Source organism: Poromitra crassiceps (assembly GCF_964638095.1).
Source record: "Poromitra crassiceps genome assembly, chromosome: 11".
NCBI lineage: Eukaryota > Metazoa > Chordata > Actinopteri > Beryciformes > Melamphaidae > Poromitra > Poromitra crassiceps.
In genome coordinates, this window is record NC_139643.1 from 38,235,784 (window position 1) to 38,257,653 (window position 21,870).

Below are 21,870 nucleotides of genomic sequence, written 5' to 3' on the forward strand. Positions count from 1 at the left end.
CAAAATCTCGATATTTCCAAAATCTCCAACTCACACCAAAACAATCTAGATGGATAAATAGCACTAACACAGGTAAAATATGTCTTCTTGAGTTCGGAGAGAACTGTCGCTTTAAAAACGGAATAATATGAGACGAAATGAGTTGTTAAAGATGGATTTTTTTAATTTTATTTTTACAGTGTAGGCCGTGCAACATATCTTGGTGATGACATTGATGTTATGCTGGTCGATTCTTAAATCACCATGTGCTTTAGCGGTCGAGGCCCTGAGGCTGCGATGAACCCAGTGGGAGTATAAACCCAGCTCAGACGGTAACTGGACTCCAGTGTCCATGTCACTGCAGCAGATCAAGCTCTAATTATAGCGTGTGCGCTGGGCCCGGCCCGGCACACACTGCGAACGGGCCCGGCTGTGGAATTATGGAGGTGTCAGCTGGGAGTGCGTGGAGACACGTGGCGGAGAGCTGATGAGTTTTTTGAAGCTGTGGAATATCTCGACGGCTTATGCTGCCATGCTTTTTGTTTTACTCACAGTGTGACCTAAAAAACAGATGGGATGAGTAATGCATTTTCAATGGCAGAATATTCCCAATGGGCAAATACTTGTGCGTATGTGTGCATGCATTTCTCCTGGTATGCGTGTCACTGAGCCACTTGTATGAACGCTTGATTCAATAATAATAACAACAGCAACAACAGCAACAACAGCAACAACAACAACAACAACAACAACAACAACAACAACAACAACAACAATAATAATAATAATAATAATAATAATAATAATAATAATAATAAAAGTATTCTGCCTTAGTTGAAGATACTGACACTTAGAAAAAAATCCTGGAGCAAAATTAAACTGCATTGGAAACACGTGGAATTATCTCACCTAACTGGAAGAATTCCCCCTTGCTTTAAGAAAAATACGACCATCAGACCGAATATGAGACTCGATGACTTATTAAGATGGACATATTTTGCAGTGCATGTGAGGTCATGGCAAAACAGTGTGGACATATTTTGCAGTGCATGTGAGGTCATGGCAAAACAGTGTGTGGACATATTTTGCAGTGCATGTGAGGTCACACAAGAAGTGTGAGTCCTCCAAAACAAAACAGTCAAACTATAAACGGAAGCCTGCCTTTCCTACATCCATCTGTCTGCACTCAGAGAAGCAGATACACTGGGTTATACAGTACATACATGGGGCACACACACACACACATAATGCACACGTGCGCACACACGCGCACACACACACACACACACACACACGCGCGCGCGCACACACGCACACACGCACATATCTCATGCAGCGTTTCTTGTGACAATAATAAAACCTAGCGCCAGGAAAAAGAGATTGACCAGTGAAAGACACATGGATAGTCCGCTTCTCCTCACGTCTACTCCCCTTCTATGAGCCATATCTTACGGCCAGTGCAAGGGCAAGGGCAAGCGTGATCTTTGCCAGTTTCTAGCACTCAATATTTTCTCTTTTTTCTTTTAATCAACACTGGGTCAGTACATCAAAGCACGTGTTTCAACACTGGGTCAGTACATCAAAGCACGTGTTTCAGCGACCCAGAGGTCATTAAAAGAAAGAAAAAGGGAAATTTTGAGTGCTAGAAACTAGCAAAGATCACGCTTGCCCTTGCCCTTGCACTGGGCATAAGATATGGCCCCTAGTCTCTTGGATCAGTGGCGGAGGTGTGATTAAGATGTGTTCCGCTGTTATTTCAGTCTCCGTCCAGGGGTTTTTCCTGCCTCAGTCAGAATGGGCCTTTGGGTGGTGACTATGCATGCAGGACAGTGAGCAAGATCGCTCGGACGAGCATGCTTACTGTCGTGCATACATGTGACTTTTGGGTTAGTGTATTTAGTCAGGACGAGCATGCTTACTGTCGTGTGTACATGTGACTTTTGGGCTAGTGTATTTAGTCAGGGCTATCCTAAACACACATATATCAGTCATTGTCAGAAATTATGGAGCAATGTGTTTTCACAGCACCCCAACTTTTAGAAAGGAAGCCATTTAAAGGTACAAATGTGAGACTTTCACTTTGAAATATCTAAAATCATACAGTAAAATGCTTGATTTTGAGTTAGTATGCAGTCAAGGTTGTCCTGAACTCAAATATACCAGGGGCTGGTTGCACAAAACACCTTAAGTTAAGATTTTCCTTAGAGTCCGACTTAAGGTGTCCATTAAATAAAATCGGTTGCACAAAACACGCATCTTCTCTTTAAGGTTAAACATTAACGTAAGCACAAGATTTAAGGGTGTTTTGTGCAGCCGATTCTATTTTATGGACACCTTAACTCGGACTCTAAGGAAAATCTTAACTTCAGGTGCTTTGTGCAACCGGCCCCAGGCCTTTGGTTGGGTGGCTAAAACATCTTTTGGGGGGGCGCCAAAAATTCCTTTATGCAGGAAAAACCCTGCCCCCTAGAGGGATGCGGCGGGCATTGAAGCGGTCTTGTGCCCGTCTGTGTTCCTCCGAGACCAGAGGTCAAGGGTGAGACTGAGTGATTCGTTTGATTTATTTCCCCCGTTCAAATCGGCCATCGCACAAGACAGCCATTGTTAAGACAGCTGGAGCCATTAACGCCAATGGGAAAAGGGCCCATTGATTATTTAGAATGTCAAAGTGTATTGACTCTGGAGCGGGAGGGTCATTACGCTGACAAGACACTGTTAAGCCAATAGGAGACGATTGCAGGGCATTGCCATGCCAATGTTAATGTTGGCACAGGTTCATACTGCGAGGCTGTGGGTCTATCAACAGTGCACTGCAAAAAAAAAAACATCATCATAACAAGTTTAAGTCTAGTATTTGAGTCTGAAAATCTTAAAACAAGTCAAAATGCTGCCAGTGGGCTGAGGTAATTCCACTTGTTACCTCCGCCAAGGACGAAAGGTTTTCGGTGTCATTTGTCTGTCTGTCTGTCTGTCTGTCTGTCTGTCTGTCTGTCTGTCTGTCTGTCTGTCTGTCTGTCTGTCTGTCTGTCTGTTAGCAGGATAACAGAAAAACTACTAGGTCGGTTTTCATGAAACTTTGTGGAAGGGTGTAGCATGGGCCAAGGAAGAACCCATTTTGGAGCAGAGGTCGGCGCTGTCTGAGTGCCCTTCTAGTTTCCAATGTTTCACTTCACGATTTGTTATGAGAAATGTGTTAATATGTTGAAACAAGGCAGAATATGTTAGATCGCTCCACTATCAGGAGAAAAGACAGGTGATTACAGTCAAGAAAAACTTGAAGCAAGTGTGTTTGCTTTGGAAACAAGTGAGATGACCTCACACACAGATTTGGTCATTTTTAGACACAATGCGAGATTACAGTAGATTACTTGTTAAGATGAATGTTTTTTTTGTTCTTTTTTTGCAGTGTGAGTAGCCAAGGAATATAAAAACAGTGTTGATGTAGGGCTGGGCGATATAACTTCAAATCAATATCATGATTATTTCAAACTTACCTCGATTACGATTAATGAATGAATGTATGTATTTTATACGCTTTTTTTTAACACTGCACTCATACAGTAGTTCTCTGACAAGGTCTGTACTGTACTGGGGGGGGCGGAGGCACAGGACTGAACACTGTAATTTTTAAGGGCACAGTTCATGAACGCACACATTGGGGAAAGTATTAACCAAATTAACATGAATCGATTAATTGACATGTGTTAGAGGTTCTAAATGTCAATTTCAATGCATTTTCGGTTACCGTAATTGCAAAGAGAAATGCCCTGTTAATGCTCTGTTCATTTAGCAGAGACTTCTCAGCTCTCACCCTCCTGCCGGTTCTCGTGCAACCCATCCCCGGCATACCAAATGTGCCTTGACAGCACATTGCAGGCAGATGGTAGGGTGGGTCATCAGCATGTAGCAATCACATGCTCAGTCTATGTGCCTTGACAGCACATGGCAGGCAGACTGTAGGCTACGTCATCAGCATGTAGCAATCACATGCTCAGTCTATGTGCCTTGACAGCACATGGCAGGCAGACTGTAGGCTACGTCATCAACATGTAGCAATCACATGCTCAGTCTATGTGCCTTGACAGCACATGGCAGGCAGACTGTAGGCTACGTCATCAACATGTAGCAATCACATGCTCAGTCTATGTGCCTTGACAGCACATGGCAGGCAGACTGTAGGCTACGTCATCAGCATGTAGCGATCACATGCTCAGTCTATGTGCCTTGACAGCACATGGCAGGCAGACTGTAGGCTACGTCATCAGCATGTAGCGATCACATGCTCAGTCTATGTGCCTTGACAGCACATGGCAGGCAGACTGTAGGCTACGTCATCAGCATGTAGCGATCACATGCTCAGTCTATGTGCCTTGACAGCACATGGCAGGCAGACTGTAGGCTACGTCATCAGCATGTAGCGATCACATGCTCAGTCTATGTGCCTTGACAGCACATGGCAGGCAGACTGTAGGCTACGTCATCAACATGTAGCGATCACATGCTCAGTCTATGTGCCTTGACAGCACATGGCAGGCAGACTGTAGGCTACGTCATCAGCATGTAGCGATCACATGCTCAGTCTATGTGCCTTGACAGCACATGGCAGGCAGACTGTAGGCTACGTCATCAACATGTAGCGATCACATGCTCAGTCTATGTGCCTTGACAGCACATGGCAGGCAGACTGTAGGCTACGTCATCAGCAAGTTGGCTACTACACTTGGCACTACTACACATCACCTTGAGTCTATAGCACAGTAAATGGAAATGGACTATTAAAGTAATGATGTAATATATCTAATCCATGTTGTATTATTCACCAATGGCATTTGGGCTAATATGTGTGAAATAGTTTCATAAGAGGTATAGGAAACCCACACACTTATCAATGAGTAAGGATGGGAGGCTTCAAGTCTTCAGTGCAATGAAACATGGTTTCCTAAAATGACTAAGCACATGTAAATCTTGTCCATATGAATTTATAGAGGGCAATGTAGGAAATAGAATGAAACTCTTTAAGACACCCCCACGGCAAGAGACTGAGGTCTAACAAGACCAGAACCACCCGCCACAAGACCAGCTTCTTCCCAACCGCCATCAGCCTCACCAACAAGGCCCGGGGACCACTCATGTACATATTGTATATATTTACTCGATTTGATTGCACTTGCAACTTTGTGATTGTCTTTAGTTATCTTCCTACTTCTTATCTCTGTATATTGATGTGACCGCTACGCTGCATACAGCCACTAAGACAAATTCCTCATATGTAACTTGCATACTGTGGCAAACAAAGTGATTCTGATTCTGATTCTGATTCTGATTCTGATATTAGGTGCATTAAAATTAATATAGATCAGTCCTAATTACTTTATCTCCACCAACAGAGTTGGTCGGGAGGTTCTGTTTTCATCCTTGTTTCTCTATTTGTTGCTCAGCAGCAGGATATCTCAAAAAGTTAAACAGATTTTCACGCTACGTGGTAGAAAAGCAGGTCATGGGCCAACTTAAAACTGATTAACTTTCCACGCCCACTGGCCAAAAGGGGGCGTGGTAATGGCCGTGTTCAATGACAAAAAGGCGCCTAACTTCCAAACGGATTCACGTAACACCACAAAACTTTGTTGAAATGTTGGCAGAGGTATGCACTACCAAGTGCCCTCTTTGAAAATGTTTGATTAATAATAATATTAATGATAATAATAATAATAACTGTTTTTGATTACATTGGTAGTTGTTCACCAACTGAATCTTATGTTTTAGCCACCTTACAGTGTCACCGGTGTCCACCATGCACCAGAATGAATCAAGTATTTAACCCTTATCAGTGCTGCTGACGTGCTCCTGATGCACAGCAGCCGTTTTGCTAAAGGTTACCCTGACAGGCCCACTCTGGTTCTGATGAACAACACCACAGGGACAATGACCCGCCTCAGCGTTCCCTCTGTTATTAAGTAGCCACTTGATTTCCAGGGAAACTTGGAGATACGACGATGAGGGAAACTGATGGAATTGGCCGTTTGAGAGCAGGATGGTCTCTCGATCGTAGCTGTTAGAGTCTGTTGTGTTCTGTCCAATGAGATGCCACCTGTTACACACACTCTGCTCTTGGCGTTTTGCAATGAGATAAGAATATCTGGTGAGGTAAGGTTATTAGTCAATGGTGTGTGTGTGTGTGTGTGTGTGTGTGTGTGTGTGTGTGTGTGTGTGTGTGTGTGTGTGTGCGTGTGTGTGTTCAGGTGTGTGCCGTGGGGTAATGCTACAATCAATCCACAGTCAACAAAACTCAACATCTGTTCGCAACGCGCCGATCTATTGAAAATATATTGCCATTTAAAATGTATTACTCACACTATCCATCTGTTTCTCAGTTCACATTATGAGCAAAACAAAAATAACAACACCATAAGCATTTATGATATAGGCTAACATGGCCCCACAAAACCCGTAAAACCCACAACATGTGTCTACATGGCACACGTGGCATGTTCTCCTGTGCTCAAGAAAACAATGTTAAACCACACACAGGTCACATTTCAACAAAATGGCCGCAGCAGGATTATGGGTAATCGTTGGCTGAGTTCTGATGATCGGTGCTGATAGATATCATGATATTAAATATTGGATATTACCCAGGCATATTTGCTGCTTAGAGTTCTAGCGGGGGGGAATCTGGGCAGGGGAAGTGAATGAGAGGCGTTTCCCCCATTGCTCAGCAACCACTGATGAGCTGCCCTTGAGCAAGGCACTCAACCTCCAACTGCTCCAGTGGAGATGGCCCGTGGCCAACAGCAGAAGGCAGCTGGAAATGTGTTAATGTGTTAATGTGTAACCTCCATCCCTCTACAACCACTTCCCCAGGCCAGAAGTAGCGGTTAAAAAATGTATGAGGTCAGGTATCTACCAGGACAGCATTTCACTGAAATAACATATAATATAATATTATGTCGTTTGTGTATTTTTGGGAAGGGGAATTCCCTTCTTTCCAGCCTGAAGGGTGTAGCAGCGTTTCTCTCTCTCTCTCTCTCTCTCTCTCTCTCTCTCTCTCTCTCTCTCTCTCTCCCTCTCTCTCTCTCTCTCTCCCTCCCTCTCTCTTTCTCTCTCTCTCTCCCTCTCTCTCTCTCTCTCTCTTTCGTATCCACTCTCTTGTTTTTGATTACCCAGAAGCCTTTTCTCTTACCATCAGACGTTGGCCTGTACTCTGTGGTCACTCTCATTCGTCCCTCTCTCTCTCTTCTTTCACTTTCCCTTTTCCCATCCTTCCCTTAGGCCAGTGGTTCTCAAACGGACCACTAAACTGATACAAATTAGACCACGGACCCCCATTTGATAAGATGCTGTCCCAAGGACCCCCATCTGATACGATTTCTGCTTTTAGATGTTTTATTACAGATCAAGTATGAAACCCATGACCAAAATATTCATACATTCTCTCATTGTGTTACTTATGGATAGAATTATAGTGAAAATAATGATGTCCCTTTTTGCTGGGGACCCCTGGGGGTCCCCGTACCCCAATTCGAGAACCACTGCCGTAGGCTATTCTAAGTTCTTTCTTCGCTTTCTCGACTACCATTTTCTTTCACTTTTTTTGAGTCTGTTTTTGCCACTTTTAATCCCCCCCCCCCCCCTAGATTCACAGTTCTGTTGAGTATTGACATGATTCATGTCATGACTTTCCGCTGTATTGTCTTGGATGATTTGGTTGAATTAACATTAATATTGCCTCATTGCTACTATGTAGCTATTACCCATTACCCACTATGTAGCTTTACCCTACTCTATTGCAGATAGAATTCATGGATGCTGCTATTTGTCTCTAAATCGTTTATGTCGCAGAAAGGGTCCTACAGATGGACAGACCGGCAGACCTACAATTCTGTGTGTGTGTGTGTGTGTGTGTGTGTGTGTGTGTGTGTGTGTGTGTGCGCGCGCGCGCGCGCGCGTGCATGCGTGGGTGCGTGCGTGTGTGTGTGTGTGGGATAATGATTTTGAGCCTGGCTTTGGGTTAGCCTTGCCTAGCGTAGTGATGTTTACCACTGAGCTCCAGACAACAAGACAGACAGGCCGGCTCCGCAGACGGGCTAAGCCCACATCTGGGCTCACATTGCTGGCCTTCCCTGCCCTCACCTCCAATCGCTTTATCCAACGCCGCCCCCTCCTGAGCGAGCGAAGGATTTATCTGCACGCACACCACACAAAGTCAGGATCTACACACGCAGGTTCCCAAGCTCCCCGCTGACACACAGTTGGATGCACCACATGCCTACTAGTGCATTATATGCAAATACACTGTATGTGTATAGTATGTATAGTACTAGTATGCTGTATTTGATACAGTATACAGTCACACATGCACTCATACAGTGATATACACACACACACCCAACCACTACTACACTTGCTACAGTGAGTCATATACTGTAGATGCATTGCTATTGTAAGAATATTGCATGGCTATTATAATGTCTTTGTTAAGGACACCGTGTTTATACTCAATATCATTGGGATCATCTGTAAGAGCCTGGAGCCATTGGGTCCTAATCGGAGTGCTTTCCGTGTCGTGACCTGAATACCTCACTGCTGCAGCCTGGCCGGCAGCTCATTAACATTCCAATACAGTGTGTGTGTGTGTGTGTGTGTGTGTGTGTGTGTGTGTGTGTGTCTGTGCGGGCGCGCGTGTTGTGTGTGTGTGTGTGTGTGTGTGTGTGTGTGTGTGTGTGTGTGTGTTTGTGTTTGAGAGAGACCATGCATGTGTTCTATTGTGAGTGAGGACAGGGTGAAAGTGTGCAGTGAAGTGCCCGCCTCAGATGATCAGAGCTGTGCGATGTGATTGGTTCCATCTACTTGCAGCCGAGTCTTGCCTGCCTCTCTGAATGGCCGTGCGCAGGTGGAAAGAAGAACACAAAACGTGACAAATATGCAAACATGAAAACCATGTTGTTTTAATAATTTAACACATTTTTGTGTGTGTGTGTGTGTGTGTGTGTGTGTGTGTGTGTGTGTGTGTGTGTGTGTGTGTGTGCGCGCGCGCCCACGTCTGTGTGCGTTGAGTGCTGATGTGAGAGACACTAGCTAGCTAGACACCACTATTGGCACTGGCCGGTGATGGGCTCAGTGGCAGCTAGTGGCTAGTCAGTGGCAGCTAGTCACTAGTCAGTGGCAGCTAGTGGCTAGTCAGTGGCAGCTAGTCACTAGTCAGTGGCTAGTTGGTGGCAGCTAGTCACAGTGGCAGCTAGTCACTAGTCAGTGGCTAGTCGGTGGAAGCTAGTCACAGTGGCAGCTAGTCACTAGTCAGTGGCTAGTCGGTGGAAGCTAGTCACAGTGGCAGCTAGTCACTAGTCAGTGGCTAGTCATTGGCAGCTAGTCACTAGTCAGTGGCTAGTCGGTGGAAGCTCGTCAGTGGCAGCTAGTCACTAGTCAGTGGCTAGTCGGTGGAAGCTAGTCACAGTGGCAGCTAGTCACTAGTCAGTGGCTAGTCAGTGGCAGCTAGTCACTAGTCAGTGGCTAGTCGGTGGAAGCTAGTCACAGTGGCAGCTAGTCACTAGTCAGTGGCTAGTCATTGGCAGCTAGTCACTAGTCCATGGCTAGTCAGCGGCAGCTAGTCACTAGTCCGTGGCAGCTAGTCACTAGTCCGTGGCTAGTCAGTGGCAGCTACAGATCTGACATTACATTTCTTTGCTTTGCCTCTGAGGTGCATGTGTCGTGCGATACAGCTGTGGGAGCACGGAGTTCAGCAGTTTTAGTGCCAGATCTATGGTCAGTGGCAGCTAGTGCCTAGTCAGTGGCCAGTCAGGCCGCTAGGAGACCTTACTGACTGATGGGGCAGACACACAGCTGGGAATCACAAATAACCATCTTTCTATTCTCTCTATCTCTCTGCAGAAAAACTGTATAACTCCAATGGACGTGACTTGAGAAGGGCGCTGTTCTCTCTAAAGCAAATATTTCAGGTAAAACACACGCAAACTTACGCGCGCACTCACACACACACACACACACACACACACACACACACACACACACACTCGCACACAATTACTGCTTCAGTTTGTCGTTTCAGAGTACAATTGTTACTGTGGCCACTGTTTCCATGATGACAGGCAGCTCCTTCAACGTGGCATGCTGTGTGTGTGTGTGTGTGTGTGTGTGTGTGTGTGTGTGTGTGAACCTTTATTTTAGGATGAGAGGAGTTTCAAAGCCAAGTGCACTTTTGCTATCTCGAACACATGCACGCACGCACGCACGCGCGTGCACGCACACACACACACACACACACACACACACACACACACACACACACACACACACACAGTAACCAGATGCATGGTCAACAACAACAAAACAACAATCTTGAAATGTCCGGAGCATGTGAACTCATGCTGCCTTCAATTGCTGTTGGAAGTACCGGTATTACAAGGTCAACCCTTACCTTCACGTTAGTGATCCAACAAGGTGGCAAATATGACAGGGAAAGTGCAAACTTCATGATACTCGAGTTTCTGAGATACAAGTAGTGTCAACAACTCATAGTAAAATTTATTATTATTATTATTAATAGTAGTAGTATTTTATTCTTTATTACAATGACTAAATAAATAAATACATACATACATACATTTTTGGTAATAGATGGCTGATCCACAGCTTCTCCTCCTCATTCCGCTACTCACCATTCTACCAATAGACTTCTGCCACAGGGTCCATGTTTATTTCCACCAAAAGCCCTTGAATGAGCAACAAGTCACTTACAACTTGGACGTAGGAGCATATGAGGTGGACCTGAAGGCAGCATCGGGATAGGATAACTGTTTGGGTTTGGTCAGCCACCTGTGGAAAAGAGTTTTCATCATCCTTTGAATTTTGTTTTTGTAGAAGAGATGACATGTCATCAGCAAAACATTATGAAACACATGGGTGTTGAAATGACCAGTGTGTGTATCAACTGGCATGACCTATTGGGGATTTGAAAGTTTATAAGCAACCAACACACCAGTATCAACTTTAATCCAAATGCTACATTCTACTGCCACCATGTGGTTAGTAAAGGGAGTGCATTTATATATGAATGACAGACAGTTTGCAGAGGGATTTTGTCATTCTGATTTCTGAATGTGTGGAGGTAGAGGAAGTGTATTACTGTGCACTACTGGGTGTTGTATAAAGTTAATTCTCTCTCCCTCCCTCCATCTCTCTTCCTGTTTTCTGTTTGTTTCAGGATGACAAGGACCTGGTCCATGAGTTTGTGATGGCTGAAGGTCTGATCTGTCTCATCAAGGTGGGAGCAGAGGCTGACCAGAACTACCAGAACTACATACTAAGAGGTATAGTCTCTCTCAATCTCTCAAATTATCAAAAAAAAGTGTATCTTTGAAATACCAGAGTACTTGTTACCAAAGCAAATGTATATAATGCAGAAAAAACAAATGCATTATAATTATAAATGGCTGTTACATTTTGTTTCTAGAACTAGGAAAACATCCAAATAATAATACAATGTAAACAGGAATGAACTCAACCATTGTTTCTCAGCTTGCAACATCACACACACACACACACACACACACACACACACACACACACACACACACACACACACACACACACACACACACACACACACACACACAGTCTTCTCTTGTTTTCACATAGACATTCAAACTAAACATGTAACTGACACCTCATTTACACAGGTCGCATTTAAAAACCAGGTGTGAATGGGGTGTCTGTCTCCTCACCTGAACCCTTTTGCAGTTCACACAATTTACACAGTCTTTTGATCAGGTAGCCAGGACTTTTATGTCTCGTTCACTCTTGAACACACACAAACACAGACACCTGGGTTTATTTATCATATTATCCACATACAAACATGTGTCACGGATAATCGCTTCACGCGCAGCATCATTATGGAGTGTTTGTTGTTAATTGGTTAATGGGTTAATGACTGGCTATTTGATACATGTCACAGAGGTAGCTCTGAACAGGAAACAGGAAACCTCTAAACACTGGACGTTTAGGAAACCCACAAACCCCTGTAGCAGCTCTTTTCTATAACACGTGTGAACAATTCACAGCCATGACTTGTCAGGTTTAACAAGCAAGTTGGTGTGTGTGAATCGGCTGAATGTATTGTCTTGATGGAGACATTTTGGAGGAGGGATGATGTTTTAAAATAATGAAACCACATTGAGAGCGTCTTTCTTCTGATGCATTTCCTGTTGAAACAGGATGTTGGGACGGGACATACTGCAGGAAGGGATAATTTAAAGTGATGATATCAGCTTGGGAGAGAAAAGCAGTTTTATTTGATGAGGGGGTCGAGTGGTGGGATTGTTCAGAAATGTGCTGTTTTCCGGGAAGTAAAAGTAACAAGAATGTGATAAAAAATACGAGAGAATATATTATATAAATGAATTAAAATAATGTCCATACACAAATTTTAGTTGCTGGTTCCTTATTGACCCCAGCTTGGTTACTTAAAACAGTCTCACTTAAAATAGTTCAATGAACCAAACATGCTCATGCCATTTCAAAAGTAAATTTAATTTTAAATGTCGAGTAAATCAAAGACTTCTGAGTTAATCTCATTCACATTCAAAACAGACAATTCAAAACAAAAACTCAGAATTACATTTTTAAACACTTGGGTGAATCTCACAGACAAAGTACGCAGGCTAGTCCTATAACAAAACATCTTGTCAGTTCTGGGAAGTGCTAAAGCGTGTTAAAGATTTAAGCATGTAACTTGCCCCTTTGACACTTGACCATAGCGGGTACCATTACACTACATTTTGGCGCTCAAATTACTGTTTTACTGGAAACCAGTTAGCTATCAAGTTCAAGTTTCAACTGCTCAACAATCAAACAGAACAGCCTATAGCCAATATAGCTTGCATTGATTTTTCTACTCAGCATTATTTTCAGCTGAGCTACAGGTCCAGTCCAGCATCATTGGCGATTTCCTTAATCAGAATGCCATATGGTCGGATCGAGCTCTCCACCATGTCCCTCTCCCTCTCGGCGGACGTTCCGTGCGGGACAGGAACGAGCCAGTACTCCATTGTCTGATCGCAAATCACTCTCATCGCGGGATTGATTCGATTTTGCAGGAGCACCTTGTAACCTTTCCCCGTCTTCTTCGACGTGAAGGTCTTGGCACAAACCTGTTCCTCGGCAACACGCACGTCAGGCGTGGAGTAGATCCCTCTTCCGTACGCCGCGCCGTAGCCGGCCTTGTAGTGGGTCGTGAGGATGCCTTTGGCCCCGGCTAAGCTCGTTCCATGGAAACAGACGGGCCATTCTCCCGCCACAGAGTGACTCCTCCAGCCATCAGGGCCCAGCCAGGTGTCGCCGTCGGGGTATTTGCCTTTGACGTTTAAGGCCATGCGGTACCAGCCTTTGGGTCTCTGATAAAGCTCGCCGCCTCTCTTACACTCCGCAGGGTCAGATAGGTCAGTGAAGTCGCAGTCGTACTGCTCATCGAAAAAATCCCTCTCCTTCAGGAAGAGCTTCTTTGCACATGCCTGCCGGTTCCCAGTGATGGTGCTGAGCAGAAAAGCATCAACAGACAAACAAAAGGCTGTTTTTCCTGTCTTCTTCCGGTCATATTTTTTTACCACTTGTCCATAGAGTGCAGTTACAGCTTCTGCTCTCAAAACGGTGTCCAAATACATGATTGATGAGGACAGGAGTGCTGTGGCAAAACCGCTTTTCCATTTGTACCTCCGGTTTAAAATCTGTGGTTGTATTGCCCCTCCCACTGTCTTAGAGGCTGTGATTGACAGTGGAGGGTCGTCAGCTGATGAAGCTCACCTGCGCCCTTGGACAACATACTGTATCCTGGGCGCATGGGCATTTTTCACACCAGCCATTTTGTGTCTAAAAGGCAGGTGCAACCAAAACATTAATGAGGGCTCCGGCACTGGAACACCTAAGTTGGAAACCCTCATACATGTTTTGGTTGCACCTGTGTTTACCCTGCCTTTTAGATACAAAAAGACTGTTGTGAAATAGGCCAATGTGTCACATCAACCACACATCCATGTGCTGTTTCCATTGCTGACCATGCTGATGTACACACTCCATTGTTAATTGTGTCAACCTTAGCTCTAATAAATTATGTAAATCTCTTGCTTTCTGTGGACCAACTGACCGACCGACCGACCGACCAACAGAGTGACTTAATTCATTTTCACTTTCACTGCCGGTCCAGTAAAATATGCTGATAGTGTGACATCTTCAACAGATAAGACATGATGAATTATCTATGTTCCCTCCCTTTACAATCTTAATATTTTCTTTATTTAATGCCCTTCCCTTATTTTATTGATTGTAAAGTGGTTTGGGACTTGGTAAATGTACAAATAAAGCTGAATAATAGCATTGGCATTGCTTCTCTCTGTCTCCCCCCTCTCTCTCTCTCTCTCTCTCTCTCCCTCTCTCTCTCTCTCTCTCTCTCTCTCTCTCTCTCTCTGTCTCCCTCCCTCTCTCTCTCTCTCTATCTCTCTCTCTCTCTCTCTCTCTCTCTCTCTCTCCTCCACTCTCAGCTCTGGGGCAGATCATGCTCTATGTGGATGGGATGAACGGTGTCATTGGCCACGTCGAGACAATCCAGTGGCTCTACACTCTCATTGGGTCAAAGGTAAACAAGCGCAAATTCACAGTAGCTGCATTGCCCCCCCCCCCCCACCGCCCCCTTCTAGCAATAGAGGGTATGCACACCCACTGAAACACGCCCCCTCAATCAGGAACGAGTGTCAAAATGAGTGTCAAGTTCCTCCCTGAGCAGCAGGTGTCAGTTATCTAGGCTGATTACTGCATTCAAGCTCAGTCTTGCTGTGACTCAGTGGGCGTGACCCCACAGTGACTTCTGCCTCTGTGACATCACATGCATACCCTCTATTGGCATAAAAACAAGCACAAACACACCTGTGGTGGTGAACTTCCTGTGGACCGACTGACCAACCAACAGAGTGACTTATAGAACTGCTGGTCACAGCAAAAAACAATAACTACAGCAACAACAACAACAGCAACAGCAACAGCAAAACATCATGACATATTATGCTTAGTGAAGGCTCCTGTTAAGAGGATGTATTTCATCTGTTTGGATATGAAGGCAGTGCGATGCACCGTGCAGATACACTCACGCAGACACCCAATGCAAGCTGGCTGTCACTGGGCCTGAGCTACACACACACAAGCTGGCTGTCACTGGGCCTGAGCTGCACACACACAGACACGCTGCACATCTGCTGTGGATTGACTTCTGCGTCCGGACCTGAGGGTGGCGTGTTGTGTTGTTCTTGTGGTCGTTTTGTTTTTAAAGGTACACACACACACACACACACACACACACACACACACACACACACGCCTCGATCTCGCACCGATCGTCTTGGTCCTGACAGCCCCTGAAGCATCATCATTCCTCGTCTCTGTGTCATGTTTAGTTCCGTCTGGTGGTGAAAACAGCTCTGAAGCTTTTGCTGGTGTTTGTGGAGTACTCCGAGTCCAACGCCCCGCTGCTTATACAAGCCATCACCACTGTGGACACCAAGAGAGGTACAGCACACAAACACCGGCCAACAGCTGGCAATCACTTCTCATTCACAGCTACTGTATGTGTAGCCTGCTGCTTTACTAGGCAGACAGACACATTGAGATGGGTGTTTGAGTGGACAGATGCACAGACAGGGATTTAAGAGTCATTGATGTAATGGTCGGTGGGCTGATCCGTTGATGTGTGATGGACTGATTTCCAGGTTGCAAGTCATGGTCCAATGCCATGGAGATCTTGGATGAGAAGGATGGAGTCGACACAGAGCTGTTGGTGTACGCCATGACCCTCATCAATAAGGTACAACACATAAGCCCTGTTCGAAAACCTGCCCCTATCACAGAAATAGTGAAATTTATAGTGCAGGGGTTTTCAAAGTCTGAGACTGTGGGCCTCCCCCCAGACAAAGCGTTGAAAAGGGGGGCCTCGCTCAATTCCTAGATGCCTATGGGATCATTATGTTATTTGATTCCATAGACACTCAACAATTGAGCCAAGATAGCCTGATATTGCTGGTTGACATACATCAGACTACATCAAATACATGAAAAGGGGTCTATCTGAGCAGATGTGAATTATAGGGCATTTATTTGTTTCTGACTCTGGGAAAGTGAGAAAAACATTACAATTCCCCAAAACTACTGTATATCTGAACTATCTTTTTAACAAAATCACACAGATTTAGGCTATTCTATGTGATAGCCTTTTGATAACTAATGTGATATTTTTCACTTCCATTCACTGAGCCTCCCCTGAAACAGCTTGGAGCCCCCCTGGGAGGGGCCCACCTCCCACTTTGAAAACCTCTGAAATAGTGTATTGACCATTTTGTGCTAGTGTCCAAATTCTCAATTGTTAATTTGATTCACTATAGTCCACCATCATAAAATACCCACAATGTACTGCAATTTCTACTAGTGAACAGAGAACGTAGCCTACAATTTCTCCCATATACCACAATGCAATGGGGTCGTGTGGAGAAGAAGAGTGAGGTAGTGTCCGAAACCCGTCTCTCCCTCCCTCCTCTTTGCAGACGCTGGCGGCGCTGCCTGACCAGGATTCTTTCTACGACCTGGTGGATGGCCTGGAGGAGCAGGGCATCGAGACAGTGTCCAAAAGACACCTGGGGCGGAGGGGCACCGATCTGGACCTGGTGGAGCAACTCAACATCTACGAGGTCAGAGACACACACACACTTTTTTTTTATTTTTTATTTTTGCATTAAAATGGTCAAATGTATCACCAGCTTCGCTCCAAATATAGCCTAATAGCATCGGCCTCCAAAGACCCGTTTTGGACAAACCATGAAAAAACAATATACTGTAAGCCACTAGGGCATTCACGACTACTGCATTTTAATAGTCATGGGAAATATATCATATCTTTTTTCACCCAATAAAAATGATCAACTCTTATCAAAAATGGCTTAAAAACAGACTCCTTGATTGGCTCTGAGTTGTTGAGTTGTTTACAAATGAGGAGATACTGAATGTTTGACTACAGTAAAAACATACTGTAGATAGATAGTCTTTCTTTCTCTAAACACCTTAACTCTTAATTTAACATGGCATAACGTAGATGATCTCCGTTCTATTTATTTATTTATACTGTTTATTCCTAAAACCCCAGACGAATGATTAGCCGACTATGTGTGTCGGCTCATGGTTTGTGAAACGCCTATAATCTCCACCCTTGCCTGGCCTCACCGCCCTCCACCTCTCCCCTCAGGCGACGCTGCGTAACGAGGATGGTGATGAGGACAGCCAGCCCCCGCCCACGGGGGTGCGGGACCGCCGGCGAGCCAGCCTGGGGGGCGGGGACAAGAAGCGTGGCCTGGAGAGGAGGCGGAGCCGCAGGGCCTCCCTGGGCCGCTCGGGGCACGCCTCGCCCTGCAGCCCCGCCTCCCCGCAGAGAACCGGGTTCCAGCCCTTCAACGGTCGGGACATGAGCGACAGGTGAGTGGGCGGGGAATGTCAGCCTCAGGGCTTCTTCAGTCATCATACACACATCATGGCAGATTTCTCTTTTCACTTATTTTAAGAAAATTAAGATTGAAAAGGGAACGCTTCTGACTGTTTTGTACCAACACTCTCTGCTCCAGAGCACTGTCAGGCTTCCTCCCGTCCATGTAAGTTCAAAGGTCACACAGGGAAAGGTCAGTCTTTGACCTCTGACCTATAACTCCAGTGGCTCCTCACCTGCGCTGTAACAAGTTACCTCACCTGAAATACAGCACTGGGTGTGGGTTTCTGAAACACGGGTGCAGGACTTCATCAAACAATGTGCTACTAATGTGCTGCTAATGCAAGCGTGCACATTATTGGACTAACGGTCATTTGGGAGCGCTGCGCTCATAGACACACCCACCTTTATGTACCCCTCCACCCGCTCCATCGCCCCCTGTTAAAGGCACTGTGCAGGGAGTTCTGCTAGCACACCTGCAAAATGTGTATGATTGTGTGAGTGGGAGTCAGTCAAATGATGGGTGGAAGTTGTTTATGTCAGATGGACTGCATCCTGCTCATAAACCATAATGGACCTAGCCACCGTGATGTCGCCCATTGGTTTCTGGACTCGCGTTTTGAGGCCTCGAGTTTGGCATTTTCACTGTCGCCATCTTGCTTATTTGGAGCCAGAAGCAGCTAGCGCGAGACCAGGGGTTTCCCACAGAGCTGCAAGGCCGCCTGCTATTGGTCCATAATGGGCGATGGTCCAGGTGACCTATCAAAATCACGCCCCAAAGCATAGTCCGCTTTATGGTCTATTTTACTCGAAATGGGACCATCATTTACAAAATGAGCATAATGCTGTAAACTCAACTCATTAGGGAAGCGTTTCCTGAGGCCATAAATCAAGCGAGACTTCTTTTTGCAGCCAGTGGAGTCTCCCCCTGCTGGCCATTAGGAAGAATGCAGGTTTAAGGCACTTAAGGCTTCATTCTTCAGCGCCATTTAATCCTGCTGCATATTTAGTGTATTTTTACAGTCACGGGAATGAACACACGCGCACGCACACACACACACACACACACACACACAACACACACACATAGCCTGGGTAAACCCAGCCTCCACGTGACCTCTATGTGCTATCACGACTGATAGCACATAGAGGTCACGTGGAGGCTGGGTTTACCCAGGCTAAAACACACACACACACACACACACACACACATATTTTTATTGACTGTCCCATCCGTCACACACACACACACACACACACACACACACACACACACACACACACACACACATGGCTCTGGTCTTATGGAACGGCACCTGGCAGCGAGCACACGCCAGCCCAACTGCAACACAGCTCGTGTGGTTTCTTTCGCCAGTCAAAACACTTCAATTGCACTGATCCTGAGTCAGCACCGGGCCGACGGGCAGTGTTGGGCAGTAGCTTGCTACAAGTAGCAAAGCTACATAGCTTAACTACATTTCTCAGTAGCTTGGTGGTAGCTTCACTACTTTTGAACCAAGTAGCTTTTTCAGTAGCTAAGCTATTTATAGACCCAAGTAGCTTGTAGCTTCCTGCAAAAGCTACAAGCTACTTGCCAGAGAAAATCCATGAGCAAAGCACGCAGTGGAGATTTCTGCTGCGGTTTGGATTAAACAGGAGGAGACATTGCATATGTCAAGTGTGCCTGTGTAGCCAATAAATCACTTCCAGTTCCATTATGATGGACAACAAGTGCCTATTTGTTTGGTGGAAAGTTGTTCTTTGACATAAAGTTGATTCAATGTGAGAAAAAAAAGTAGGCTAGCTTTGATGTAGCAAGCTGCTTTTGCCATGTTGCTCGTAGCTTAGCTTGCTACATTTCTCTGGGGATAGCTTCAATGTAGTTTAGCTATATTTAATCGAGAGTAACTGATAGCTTAGCTTACTACATTTTCCAAGTAGCTTGCCCATCACTGCCGACGGGTCGCATCCTCCTCCTGCTCTCAGTGGCGGGCGAGAGCTGACCTCTGGTCAGTTGCTCAGCCGTGTCATATTCTCCCCCGACAGCATTCCTTTACCCCTTCCCTGTCATCATATTTGGTCTCCATGTGCATGTGAAACTACCTAACTGGAGGCATGGAGTGTGTCATTAAAAACATGCAGCTGCCCTTCCTCTACTGTTCTTTCGCTCTGTTTTCTCCTGCTTATGTCTGCCTGTGTTCTGATAGATGTCATGTCCTTGTCTGTTATCTTTGTAAGTAGGGCTGGGTATACCACTGATTCCCCCGATTCGATACGATTCCGATTTCTAGTCGATTTCCGATATGATTCAATATCGATATTTAAATTACAATACCAATTTTGCTTGTACAGTATATGAACGAGACTCTCAAAGACGTAATGCTGTAAATTGCAATGAACCCTCTAACCAGGTGCATTATTAAAAATATGAATGTTTACAGATGTTTACGAGATCTCGTTGCGCTAAGAACCAAACCAGGCGAGTCTAACGGGGATAAAGCTTCAAGCATCCACACAAAAATGCATTATATTAAAAGATCGATATTGGGATTTTTGAATCGATATCAGTTCCTTTAAATATTGATTTGATATTGATATATTGATTTAACCCAGCCCTTTTTGTAAGTGTCTTGTAAATGTTTGTGTGCTTTGATGTATTAATATAAGTATTATTTCCACATATCTATCTCTACCTCTCTATAGCTCCACTACTCTTTCTTTCTCTTACTGTAAACAGTGTGCTGATGTGTTTGCATGATATTGTTATGTATCGCATCATCTCCCCCCCCCCCCCAATTCCTCCCTCCCCCCATCCACCCAATCCATTCGTCCACCCCCCCTCCACCCGCCTCCACAGAGTGGAGGAATGTGAGGAAGAGGAGGAGGAGGAAGAGGGGACTCCAGTGACGGAGTCTGAGTCGGATGAGCAGGAGGGGGCTGATAAAGAGTCTAGTCAGACCACCCCCAGGTATTCTAGGACATGACAGAAGAGTTCAACCAACTGAAGTAAAATGGCAAAAACTATGGTCTTCTATATGAAAGGACTCCATATAAGAAGCCATTGCTATCTTCTTTTTAAATGTTTGGACATTTTAAATGAGCCACTTACTCGTATTGATAACAGAATCTCAACATTGATAACATTCTAGATTTCGCACTCTCCCTCCCCCGTTCGATTGCATTTATTTTCACAACACAGCTGTTGCTCGGAAATTTTAAGATTAAAGATTAAAGAATTTGACACAATTAAATAACAACCGTCAGAGATTCGACACAGACATAACCAGAACAGTCTTTTCGGACCCCGTCAACATTTTTAAAATGATTAATTCACAATCACAATTTCTTTTTATGAAAAGCAATACTTTTATTCCACATCTTTCTAACAGCTCAGTGGATGTATTATTTTTTCAAAATGATTTGTCTACATAAAAATGGTTACGTAGATTTTTACATCCGTACCATTACTTTTACTTCTTTGGGAAATATCAGCAGTAGTTCAGTAGGAAATTCTAGTACTCTTTCCACCACCATGTGTTTTCCTATAGTAGTTGTTGATATTGATGCACAGAGGTGTAAAGCGCTTAAACCTGTTTTTCCTATACGTGGACCCACTTCTATTTTCATCCGTTTATTCCTCTCCTCCATCCATCCCTCTCTCCTCAGCCTGGCTAGAAACCACACGTCCAGCGTTCACAGAGCCACCCTCCAGTCCATCACCATCACCACCTCCAGAAACGTGGAGAAACCGAAAGGGGGCGAGAGGAGTCGCCGGACTGACCCGCCTCCAGCGCCGCTCCCCACCCACTCCGCCACCTCTACTCCCCCATCCTCCCTACCCACCTCCTCCCCCCTCAGCCCCCCGGCCCAGCCCTCTCTCCTGGCCACCCTGCTGGCCAGGAGGAGGTCCGCGGTGACCGTCCCGGCCACCAGGGAGGTCAGCCCCCCGGCGCGGGGCTGCTCCCGCCCCCTCTCCCCCGACCGCCTCCCATACCTGCCCCACACCCCCTTCCACCTCTTCTCCTACGACCTGGACGAGGAGCCCCAGGGGGAGACGTCGCCCGAGGCTACTACGTCGCCCAGGTCAGAGGGTCAAGCGGGACTCCGCCAGGACGCAAAACTTCTTTTCTGCACTTCCCTTTTCCTCTTTCTTTGTCCAATTTCTGACTCCAGCACCAGCTTGGATCTCTCTCGTCACCCGTCACCTCACCTTTTCTTATCACCACTTCTTTCAATTCTTTTGCGGCACTGCTTCTCCCTTTCAGCTCACCGCTCTTGTCCACATAGCGCTCCCGCCCCTCACATCTCTTCTTCTTTAGTTTTGTCGCTGCGACAACGAACTTTCACACCTCTTTGAAAACCTTGCT

At 45.4% G+C, this 21,870-nt stretch overlaps 1 protein-coding gene across 1 annotated transcript in view; it reads left to right on the plus strand.

Annotated features, from left to right (window-relative positions):
- Window positions 1-21,870, plus strand: part of fhod3a (formin homology 2 domain containing 3a) — a gene marked incomplete at its 5' end in the record, with an annotated part of 75,740 nt that overhangs the window by 31,280 nt on the left and 22,590 nt on the right. The window contains 10 exons of the mRNA XM_083645592.1: window positions 9,865-9,932; window positions 11,198-11,303; window positions 14,529-14,623; window positions 15,435-15,546; window positions 15,747-15,841; window positions 16,575-16,718; window positions 17,270-17,496; window positions 17,643-17,669; window positions 20,361-20,471; window positions 21,170-21,586. Of these exons, the coding sequence (XP_083501718.1) occupies window positions 9,865-9,932; window positions 11,198-11,303; window positions 14,529-14,623; window positions 15,435-15,546; window positions 15,747-15,841; window positions 16,575-16,718; window positions 17,270-17,496; window positions 17,643-17,669; window positions 20,361-20,471; window positions 21,170-21,586 (1,402 nt within the window). The remainder of the gene's footprint in view (window positions 1-9,864; window positions 9,933-11,197; window positions 11,304-14,528; window positions 14,624-15,434; window positions 15,547-15,746; window positions 15,842-16,574; window positions 16,719-17,269; window positions 17,497-17,642; window positions 17,670-20,360; window positions 20,472-21,169; window positions 21,587-21,870) is intronic.